Here is a 12,741-nt window from a genome sequence, read left to right as displayed (position 1 = left end):
TCAATTTTTTTATTATCAAGCATTAATTTTGTCAAACCTCCTATAAACAATGAACTCCCTTACAATAGTCACTTCACAAACCATTACAGTGTTTGACCATAAAACCAAACCTTGCCTTCATGCTAATTAATGAGAAGCGTAAAATCCTCTCGTATTCAGCCATAAACCATTAACACTAACGATATTATTAAACCATCAAGCTTCCCAATTCCCCACAAATTGCTTATCTATCAATACAAGACATGACCAATATCTCAGCAGAAAACAAATATCAAACAACCTAACACATGATGGGGAAACGAAATTACACCAAGGGAATGACAAAGGTTGAAAATCCAACTCCAAGAGACGTTAAAGAGAACTCAATTAGGTATCAGGCCTTCGAGAATGAATGGAATAAGACACTAAAACAAGGTTAAAAACCTACAAGACTTAAAAGGAAAATGTCAAGGAATCAAACATTCAGGAAATGTAAGACAAATATGTCAATTCTATAAAGCACAATTGTATGATACCCCAAAATCCTGAAATTGGGCTGAGAAGGAAAGGTGTGATAGGCTGACAAGATGTTGAACTTTTCAAGAGGGAAGATCAAGATGACTAGTCTACTGGAGATGAAGAGGTGAACGCTAAAAGTCCAAAGAATGCAAAGGGCATAAAAATTTTAATAGATTTATGAACTTCAAGAATTGGTAAATGCATAAAGGAATGTTATGAATGTAAGAGAAACCCTGACAATCTAAAAGCTCAATGAACCTATAACAATTAGCAACTTTACTTGGGTTTCTAGGCAAGGTTTTGGGATCAAAAGAAAGAGCATGTCAAGATGGATACTCCCAAAACTCCAACTTGATAAACACAACACTAAGCTGACTTTGGAGGAACTAAAGTGAGGAATTGGTATCAACAATGAAAGCATGCAGGCATGAACCGCCCCAAAACGTTAACAACCTGATAAACATCACCAGCCAATTTTGAAAGAATTAAAATGAGTCAGTGTCTACAAGGGAAGTCTGCAAGCACGAACCACCCTGAAACTCGGACAACCCAACACAAACTAGTCATTTTTCCCCTAGAATATGCTAGTCCTGGACCCTCTGGATTTTGCGCGCCGAACGACATTTAGGATACCCAAGTAGGATGTTTCAGATCAGTTATCGACGATGAGACAGAATTACTGAGACATGAAGAGATACAAGAAAGAACACATTATAGATTTGAGTCCCACAAAACTCATGCATTTATAAAATGGATGGTTGAGAAAGCTACTCTTAACTGTATATCTGACTTTCAAAAGTTTAAACTGTGAAAATTCAATGTTAAAATTAAGCCTTATGATTTAAGTTTTGTATTTATACTGAGATTTGTACTTAAACTATGCACACATAAACTAATACAGATTTTTAAAAATTATTGTTGCAACACTATTTATTTTCAATTTTCCTTGGCCAGCCTAGTCTATGGCCATTCAATAGTTTTATCCCAATATACATTTGAGGCCTAACTTTTCTACAACAAAAGATACAAAAATGGTACGAGTCCGCTACAGGACATTTTATAATTATTAATTGGCCTTCTCATATACAAAATTTCCACCTGATATGGCCATAGAAGCTGAATTTCGATTACCTACATGATCAGTACAGAATTTGCATATCGTCCTACACAAATGATGTGTAGCCACTACCAACTGTTTTCTTTCTTCATGTTACAATAAGCAAAATGATCAATGTGCTTCTATGTTCAAGACAAGTTCAATTGTCCAACAAATGAATTCATAGCTCATGTCAATTGTAAAAAATTGAACATCTTCTAAGTTACAGTGTTGACCATCAATATGCTGTGCCATGGCTGCCGGAATAGCACTCTGAATAAACTTTGCCCATTTTTGTGGAGCAACAAAATTTATCTTGTGGTTGTTACAAACTGCCCGATGTGTGTGAAGAAACATAGCATCATGTTAAATGAGAAGCAAACATTGGGGGGCTTCCATTGAGTTTTAGGCACTGCACCTCCTTTACAAATCATCGTAAACACCTTTCCCAATAGCAGATTTGCATGCCTAGATATACATCAGACGAAGACAAATAGACTTATAGCATAAAATTTCCAGTATTTCATGCTGCGGTGTATAAGTTAGTTTCTTTATGGAAATAATTGGAAATAATGCAAATTAATGGAAAAGTGAGCAATGCACGAATTTGGGTCAATGCAGGATCCCTAGGTCGTGTGTGCAGGCCATCGAATAAGACCCTCTCTGTATATACTTAGATTCCAAGCTTCTGCTGCTAACTCGTCAAAAAGTTGCTGCCATCCCCAAGTGGCAAAACCAAGAAAGAACCAGAAGTTGTGAGCTGGAATTTCCCCCGACTTTATCATTTCCAAGATTTTACTTGTAGCTACTGGTCCTCCATAATACATACCTGGAAGAACTTCTTTGAAATCTACAATATTGCTAACTCGTGTTAGACTAAGTAAAGGCATGCCTTTTGCAATAAGAGGACCACCAAAGTTAATGGGAGCATTTTTTAAAGTGGATTCTATGTGTATATCTATATTTGGCAGATCATCCCATGAAAGAGGCTTGTTGACAATTAACCCCTCAAAGCCTTCGTTAATTTTCGCATTCACTACTAAAATAATGGAATTTTCAAATGGATAAGTGCCATGAAGTTTTTCAGAAGAGACAAGAAGAGATCCAATGGCAGGCTTTTCACTCTGCAAATAAAACTTTTCACTGCCTCCTGATTGACGTTGAATGCTTCCATACTGATCAGTAGTTGACAGTAAAAGCTCTTGAGCTGATCTTCCTATTTGAAGAGGAGCCTGAATTTGTATTGGAACTGAAGATGATACCTCTGATGTACACATATTGCCTTTATCCTGCATCATCTTATTCCAAAGGACACCTACAAAATAGAAATAATAGATGAATATTTCATTAGGATTGACACAATTATTTTTATAACAGATAACAAAAGAAGACGATTTTATTTTGGGTTTCATATTGCATCTTATGAAAATAATTTTGAACTATTCGAATAGTGAATGGTGAAGAGTCAAGACCCTTTCAAAATCCCTGCTTACCTAATCAAAAACAACTCGAGGAAACTCAAAAGTATCATGAAATACTAATAGCCAGTGAAGGACATTATAATTAATAGATAGTCAGATCCAGAAGCAACTAGCAAAGCAATACACTGTGAACTGACTACTCTCAAAGAAAAAAATTTGAAACTAACATCTCCTTTTAAGCAGCCAATGATTGGAGTAATGATGACACTTGGTATTAATGACAATAATGCTAAACCTCATTCAACAAACAAATTTTGCACACCTAGACACAATTCTAATTTGAAACCATTATCAGCATCCTCAGTCCCTGATAGTTTTTGCCATGATTGCAGCACAAAATATTTTTTATGAAAAAATCCTACATCGGTAGTCTTACATAGATTTCATTTACATGTAGCATCGAAATTTAAATCAGCTACTGGGTTTGGCTTGCTTATAAAACCAAGTTGTTACATATTGAATTTTTTCCTAGATGCTATTCCAAATATGGGAAGCAGCTTGATCTAGATGTGTTCCCATCTTTGACCAATATCACTCATATGATTCACCTATGCATTCCACTAAATAGGAGTTAGCAGCATATTCCATACATGCCCAAGAGGTGGAAAATGACAATTGACTTTAACCTGAGAATAATCCTTTAAAGTCAATATTACAAAGCAGGCATGTCTTTCAGCTATAAGTTTGCTGTTTTTTTGGTAAATGAAAATATTTGCAACAGATCACTGAAGGCTTCTGTTAGGTTGTTCACAGTAAAATACAGTTGGCTAGCCAATCTATTTAAGTGTGGCACAGGACTAAGGCAATTGATATAGACCAAGCTGTAGAAGGTCAGTCTCCAATTCACTTCACTCTCCACTGGTTGTCCCTTTGTGAACTAATTACATCTATCCTTAATGAGGAGAATCTTTACCTTCATTAGAACTGCCCTGATGCTACTTGTCACACTTTACTGTATAAAAATATGTTATGCAACACAGAGCACATCCTGAGGTACATACAGATAACCTCAAAGCTATCCAATTCCATACCCTTTCTTGTTTATATCTTAGATGAGGAATAGAAATCTTTTGAATGTCCAAAAAGCACAAACTGCAAACTTTTGTCAATTGTTTCATAATGTTGATGGTTTTTCTGATGCATAACAGTACACGGAAAACTACCTTACTGATTTAAGAACTGCAATCAGAATTGTCCCACGCACAATTTGCCACACCTTTGTTAGAAATGTCGTCATTGATATCAAAGCTACAAAGAAGAAGCTGTTATTGATGTCAAAGTCATCGATATCAAAGGTTTTTGTTGTCTAAACATAATACATATTATAGTTGATGTACAGATGAGATTGTAAGAAGGTTGTTATTGATGTCAAAGGTCTATTGAAGATGGTAAGTTTATAGTGATTAGTTAACAAGGGATGTTTCCCTTGAAGTATTGCCTTTCTACATAAATGGGATACCTCTTCCTAAGACCATGAAATGGTATAAATTGAAGATGAATGGGAAATGCCAAAAAAAATTTGCAATGAAGATTATTCGAATTTAAGAAGATATAAACCAGATTGATATGAAAATAAATAAATAAAATTAATATACCATCAGCATAAAGAATTGTTAGCAAAAAGTGATGTCTTTTGAACTTTTCAGGTGGTCACCTCTATACAAAGAGATTTCTCTTTTCATAAAGAGGCATTAGGATGTGTAGAAATAAAAGGTAAGTGGAAAAGAAGATGACTAAGTAGCAAGAAGAATATCATTCACATTTGAAGAACAGACTCTTGAAGAGGGATAAGAGCAAGATTATGAAGAATGTTTCAGATCTAGAGGAAAGAATATTGGATAAATAGAAGAAAGGTGTGCAGATCTATGAAGTATTTATAGAAAAAAATTAAGTCAGCATACTAGTAAAGTGATTCTCTCTGTTGAGAAGGATCACATCACTTTATAGGGATATGAAGACATATACTGGCATATGAAATACATGAAGCGTGTGATAAAAAATTTATTTATATATATATATATATATATATATATATAAAGGTCACAACAAATTATTTAAGATACATAAAATGTTCAAAGGCAGTGATTTGTATATAGAGAACACAACCATTCAAAGGTTTGTGTCTTTCCTAAGAGTTGCATCCTTTCATGAAAAAGAGAGATATAAGATGTGGGTATGACTTGAAAAGATGAGTTTATAGAAAAGGAATAAGAGATGTAAGTAGAGAACAAAGATATCTCATTCAAACATTATCATATTTATTAATAAAGAGATGCAATTAGCATATTGAATGAAGTGTTATGTTCTAAAGGTGAAAGGAGATGTCTCCAATTCTTGGGAAGATATAAAGAGAGCATTGTGTGAGACAGAGAATTTGTAGATTGAACAAAGAGTGATATCATCTTTACACCAGCAGACCCAAACATATAAAGTGCAGATCTTTGAGGAATATGGATATTATGAAAAAAGGACAAAGACTGTGATTGATTTAAAGCAGATTTGTTAGTAAATAGCATGACCATTCAAATGGCCATATCTATTTCAAAGAGGAGCATCTTTTAATGAAAACATGAAGATATAAAGGGGATAAGATTTTGTAAAGATGGTGTATGTGAAACATAAAAGCATATCAGCAAACAAAGAGAGAATACTAAGAAGATTATGTGCAGAAATTAAACATAAAACAGAGAATGAGAGGTTTCGATGCAGGATTAAGATGAATTCAGAGACAAATTTGTAAGGGATATTTATGCAAGATTAAAGAAGACTTTGGAGAACATTTTCCATGCACATTGAAGCACATACAAATCATAATTATAAGCAAATTTGACGGAGATATGAGAGCAGGATTATTGCAGACTTGTGAATAGAGTTTTGAGCAGATTGATGATCAGATTTATATCAGATTCATGAATAAGAAAATATGAGGATTTGAGAATTAACAATAGAATATAGATTTGGTGAAGGAATATAATGTACATTTTTTTAAGGAGTGACGCAGAGGCAGTACTTTTCTTTGGAAGTCGGTGCTTCTGAAGGAGATATTGGTGTCTCTTTAGTAGGTCGGTGCCTACAAATTAAGTTGTGAGCATTGGTGCTTTCAGTGGGCTGGTGCTCGCAAAAATTGACAAATTGAATGAGGATCGGTGCCTTTAGTGGGGTGGCACTCACATATCGTTTGAGGGGTTGATGCCTCTCGTAGGTTGGTGCCTACAAAATTTGTTAAAAAAGAGAACCTATATAAAAGCATTATTTTGTCATCCAATTTCTTCTGTAAGAGTTAAAACATAAATATCTGTAATGTCCCCTTTTAGAATTTACTTGATTTACCCTAAATTCCCAACTAGGGTTTAAATTGTGCTTGGAAATGGCAATTTACTTAAGTCTCTATAATGTTCCCTTCTAGGAAGCTGCCAATTCCTTCTGATTAACATTATCACTGTGCATTTAAATTGAATGGAATTAAGAAACAATAAATTATTCATCAAATAACATACTCAAGCCCCAATTCCTTCTCTCCTAAACATCAATCTTGAGGAGGATTTACTTGTTGTATAGTGATTTACACCAATCTACAAGTAGACTCCCTCAAGCGTCGTCCATGTCCCATCTTGAGAATCACTTGCCTTGTGAAGATATACTCCACCCCTCCCTACACAGCACCAAGATATCCTCTTCGTGGGGTATTGTTACATCCCAAATTTTGCTCTAATTTTCAATTTGATCATAACTATTGGTTTAACGAATTATTTCTTTTCATGATCATGTGAAATGAGTTAGTTATTTATATACGTTGTACTAACTGTTGATGAAATGGTCGGTAACCTATAACTACTATTAGATGATTAGTAGTTGTTGATTTAAATTAGCAATTAATATGTTCTATTTTGAATTACTATGAAATTAGTATTTTGGTGAGAATGTTTTACATGGGTGATTGCAGGAGAAGATTGAAGAGAGAGGAAGCATTGCTAAACGGGATCATCGGAATGGGATGTTCGTTTGATTCAGTCATCAGGATCGGTAGGTATGACCTTAGACTTCCTTTGAAGGGATACGATGACATGTCCACAGGTTACATTATGGGACCCGCATGAGCTATTAAGGAAACAATATAGGAAAAACATAAAATAATCTAATTTAAAATCTAATACATACCTTAAGAGATTGTTTATTAATTTGTATCATATCATTACAATAAACACTTACATACGAACACATAAATATAAAAATGAAATGGCACCAATAAATTATAATAATATAATCTAATGATGTCGCCTCATCAATATACTTATGTGAACGTATATAAAAACATATTATAATAATAAAATAAAAATTATAACTCTTCAACTCCTCCTTTTTCTTCCTTATTTCTTTTCCCTCTGTATTTTCTTCTTTTTCAAATCAAATTAATGTTTTTGAATTCAAATGGACATCTTGGAAACTGATAGAAGCTAAGGAGTCTCGGCTAGCCTTTAAGAAGTCATGAATCAACCAAGGCAGTATCACTCTTTCTCCTTTTCATTATCTGCTACGTTCCCATTGCAAGCCGAGCATAATCATTTTCAGCCAAAACCTTCTTTCCAACTAAGCCGTGAATCGACCAAGGCAATATCACTCTCTCTCCTTTTCATTATCTGCTACATTCCCATTACAAGCTGAGCATAATCATTTTCACCCAAAACCTTCTTTCCAACTACTCAACCAAGATTACCTTGTTCTCCCTTACTCTGCCAGCGTCTGGAATCTATAATCAAGTCTCAACTAGCGGTTGAACAAATAGCTAACAGGAGTTCCGACCAAGGACAGGAGAAGCCACATCCAAGCCCAATCACAAGTCACAAATATACACAATCGCATTTCATAAATTCCTTCTTTTTCTAAGTATATGTCCGACTGCAATCGGCTACATATTGTTGGGACTGCAATATATGTTTTCATATTCATAACTTCTTCCTTATCTGATTAGAATATCCAACTGTAGCCGGCTATGCATTGTTAAACTGAGATTAATTTACAATACCTTGTTGTTGGTCCCTTGCATTACATAGAGTTCATTAACGATCTTCATAGAATATCTTTGTGATTAAACATCATTCATGAAATCGAATGGTAGCTATAGAAACTTAAATGATTATATGAATCAACATCAATAACCATGCTATCATAATTTCCGAAACAAAGATCAGAGTACTCTTAGATTCTCTAACACCTAGGATTCACCGGCGATGAAGCCATGAAATGATGAAGAGGTGTAAATAAAACAAAATGATCATAATCATTCAAGCACCTAAGATTCACCAACAAAGAAGCCATTGAAATGGTGAAGAGGTGGAGCTAACCTACAAGAACCAAGAATGAAATCAGATATGAATAACTAAGAAATGAAACACTTAATAGCTCATGTTGTCCCTGTAATGGAATTTGTTGTCAAGTCGAAAGGTGGTGATCGGGTCGTTGAACCCAAACAAAAATCTTTGATTAAGGTAGTTTATAGGCATATGTGTCATTCTATGATCACTTGATGTCCGTAGACATCAGTTATATAGGTATAACTAATTGGGCACTCAAAACCACCCAGTAAGTCGGATGGTTGTACTGAAGAACATCCCAAGCCCGATCTTGAGGTAGGGAGGGCCATTCTAATATGTTGGGATGTGTAGGGATAAGTATGATCTGAGGTTGGGAGGTTAAGCCTATGTCAATGCTTCTCTTCTCACCAATGCCAAAGCTTGCACAACCAGATAAAGGATCCTCCATTATTACTGTATGTTTTTTCACTCTTTTACTTGTTAATCATTTAGCATGAATATTAGATAGTCTTTTTATTTCAATTAGGGTAGATAATTGCCATCTTAATTTGAATAACAATATGTATACTTTCAGTTAAGCATGATTTTAGTTAAGGAAGATAGTCGTTGCTTTATTTTTCAGCTGAATATGTTATCAGTTAGGAATGGTTAAATTGTTTACAATGAATATGTTTTTCGTTATATCAGCTGAACATGAAAATATAGTAGGATTAGTAATAGTCGTTTAACAGAATATTAATACAGTTATTTCCTGAAGTCTTTGTCATGTGAAATGGAATCAGTTACTTTGTAATTGTTAGAGGATATAGATCTTAAGATCTTTGAATTGGTTATGAATATTCGTTTGCTACAGGTATAGCAAGTGACTAAAGATTAGGCTATGAGTATATTAATACCCTGAATTATAGAATTATATGTATATAGTGTTGTGAGGTTTTCACACCATTTACGGGCCCCCACTTTTTTCTTTAGCAGTAGTAGTGGTCTTAGATGCTCTTAGGTGGTCTTAGTTGATAGCAATTTTCAAGTCTCCAAGTCTGAGAGATGAGTTTGATGATTCTGGCCTACTAGAAAGTCAAGTCTATCAAGGATGCGAGCGAGAGTTGGGCTCAGCTAGTCAAGGATGTAGAGTCGAAATCTGGGATTGAATTAAAACCTTTAAAAAAATGCTTTTTCCAACTTCAATTTTCCCTTAGAAAGGCAAGATAGATTGAGGGAGTAAGCCACATTGAAGGCTAGCTAAACCCTAAAATTTGACGAAGTTGGAATTTTTTGAAAAACCCCGAAAACCTATATTCTTTATTATAACTCCTATAAAGTTGAAACCTATCTCAAGCATCCTAACAATATCTATATAAATATAAATTTATAATGACTTACACTTAAATGTTATATTTATATAAATCCTTCCACCTTTTGAGCTAAAATATGACATATTTATGTAAATATTCCCACCTTCTGAGCTGAAAAAATGGCAAGTGTTGAAATGGGGGGTTAACTTGCAAATTCAAAATCCTAGCACCTGATCAAAATCTGATCGTATCCAAGGATTCATACCCCACCTACCCTTAATTTCCTAGAAAAATTGGAATTAGCATGGGTGCAACACACTCAAACTTGCATTGTCAAGAGCTAACAAGCGAAAATGGAGTTCTTTTTATATTTGAAGGTGAAATTGACTAGAATTTTATTCTATTTGTGGTGAAAATTTTGCCCTCCTAAAATTACACAATTCAACATCCTTTGGCAGGCATGATGCAAGTAGAGTATTTGAGAGTGAAATCAAATGGAAATGAGGGGCGATTGATGAAGTTCTTGTAGGTTTTAAGGTGAAACATTATCCAAAATCCTCAAGTAGGGGAGGAATCCGCCCCCTACCTAAAGGTTTTTATGCTTGAGGAACCCAAATTTCCACTCCATAAAACAAATGCATATTTAACATCTCTTGGGGGCATAGTACAAGTTGAATTATTGAGGGGATGAGGAGGCATATAATATTCCTCAATTTGTAATAAGATTTTTATTATGATCATTTGATGAAATAAATTAATATATTGTTCATCAATATTATTGATAAGCAAATTAGTAAATAATTTAAGAAATTCACTAATCACTTTTGGCGATGTATCTTGAGAATATATATCAATCTTGACTGATACAATGCATTTACAATGTGTCAAAGGTCAGCGATAAGAAAAGGCTCAATATGTCTGATGACTTATTGAAGGTGTTTTATCCAAGCCGAAGGTTATCTACCATAGGAGTGAATGTGTCAGACGATGATAAATAATGAAGCTCAAATGTGCAAGAAGCAGCAGACATCTCAAGTTTAACATTCTCCCATTTATCTAACAGTGCTACCAGAAGCATTCCTATGAAGGTCGGCTGTTCACAAAACAAAACAAAAATCTTGAAATTATAAAGATGACAGAAATTACAAAAGTTCTGAACGACAGATTTGGTTGTCGTATGAATGGAAAGAGTTCAGAACCAACAATGGATTTGATTTAGGTCTGTCTTGACTCTTCACGAACCTGGCCTTTTTCAGATGTCGAAGTGGAAGACAAACTTGGAGGAGAGGAGCATAATGCAAATTATACTATCGATTCCATTTTCTGCATAGACCACTTACAAATATGGGAAAGTTTCAACCTGTCATTCTCAAATTCATATGTATGATCTTATTGAGCAAGCACAAAAATTATGGTGTATAAAGAGATCATAGATTAAAAGGAATCTGGTCATGAAAAGAAGCAACAGTAACACTTTATGTAAAAATATGTTTTTCATTTAAGTCACTACAACAGAAATAGTAAGACCAATAGAGTCAGGGTATACATATCTATTGCAGGCGTGCTGTCCATGTACCAAAGAGGGCATCATTGTAAATAGTCATATGAAGCAACAAATCTGTCAAGATCATATTTCAAGGAATTGATATATTTGCCATCACTATTGGACATATTGAGGTCTTGAACCAACAATGTGTGTGCGTATTGTTGGTTCAATCCAAACTTAGTAGTTGAGATATGGCATAATTCGTATTACTTAGTTCAAGAAGTGGAAACTCGCCCAAAATAAATGTGAGTAGTTGCCCCAAATATTCCAAGTTAACAAAGTTGATAATAAAAACAGTTTGCTGGATGAAATGTTATAGAAAAGTCTTAAACCGGATGCTTTTAGAGGAGGGCAGAGTATTTTATTCTTTTGTGAGAACTTATACTTCATTCATTCAATGGTGATAATATGAGGGATAGAAACGATCATGTCCATACAAATATATGCTAAGATCACAAACGGATTACAGGCTAACTCCTAAAGAAAATTGGAAGAAATGTTCTAACTCTATAAAATAGAATGAGTGTGAATTTCACATTGTTGGGGGGGTTAACAATAAGCAAAGTTCCATTCCCACTTGAACCATCTTTAGAGGAGAGATGTCAAGGAAGGTACATCATTAGAGTTTCAAATCTGAATCATCGCTTGGTTTGATGCATATGGGCCTTAATTGGAGCAAATAAGTATTTATTATTTTTTAGTATTATAATTACTTGTTTATTGAAGTCTTTTGCTTATATGAATAATAAGAGACATTTTCCTTGATGTACTCTTGTTCCATTCCTTGGTTACAGGAATATTCTTCCAAGCAAAGAAGGTTGATGCATTGGGAATGTTGTTGAGGATAACATACGGGACAATGAAATAAAGACAAGACAAGGGGCTCTTTTGCTCCCTCTTCCATTGAGAGGGAGCAGACTGCAATGGAATTTTGTTCTAAGATCAAGATTGATTCTTCAGATGATCTTATGAGTTTAGTTCAAGAGTAAGTAGCTAGAGGATCTACTTCAGTTGACATCGAAGGATTTTGGACATTTTGTTTCAGAGGGAGTCTAACAAGCAACCTTCAATGAAAAAGTCAACAGATTGAGATTTACTTAATGAGGAAGACGTTTGAGGTAAAATTCATACATTCTTCTCTGTGAGAGAGAAGTTTAGGTAAAAGCCCTTGTTCCACCCTCTAGGAGCACGTATGGTCCACCCTCTATCATGGGTCATGGTGGATATCATGTGAGTTACTACATGATTCTGTTGAAAAACATCATGTGACGATCTTTCATTGATGTTTGATTATGGTTGTTGTAAGATGACGATCTTAACAATGGCTTGACTTGTTATTTTGATGGATTACATTAAGTTGTTGTCCAGGAGATTAGATAACACATATTCTTCTAGGATACGAAATATTCTCTTGGTAGGCATCATGGATTTGATGCCAACACACATACCAAGAGAATATAAGTATGACGAATATCATATGGTTGACATTCCTTGTTGAATCATACTTATGATGATA

The 12,741-nt window shown here is 34.5% G+C and overlaps 1 protein-coding gene across 5 annotated transcripts in view; it reads right to left on the bottom strand.

Moving 5' to 3' along the window:
• Positions 1-1,522: 1,522 nt before the first annotated feature.
• The window catches only part of LOC149553901 (uncharacterized), a 142,317-nt gene continuing 131,098 nt past the window's right edge, over positions 1,523-12,741 (bottom strand). For 4 of the 5 annotated variants that reach the window (XR_016353201.1, XM_089789247.1, XM_089789249.1 and 1 more), the window contains exon 7: positions 1,523-2,909. Coding sequence is in view for 3 of the 5 variants with exons in the window: in XM_089789247.1 (XP_089645373.1) it covers positions 2,221-2,909 (689 nt within the window). In the remaining 2 variants the exon portion in view is untranslated. The remainder of the gene's footprint in view (positions 2,910-12,741) is intronic. The other variant, XR_016353202.1, reaches the window with a different exon arrangement.

Source organism: Cupressus sempervirens, chromosome 6 (assembly GCF_028749045.1).
Source record: "Cupressus sempervirens isolate cs-2001-9-10 chromosome 6, ASM2874904v1, whole genome shotgun sequence".
Taxonomy (NCBI): Eukaryota; Viridiplantae; Streptophyta; class Pinopsida; order Cupressales; family Cupressaceae; genus Cupressus; species Cupressus sempervirens.
This window is presented reverse-complemented; position numbering and strand designations above follow the sequence as displayed.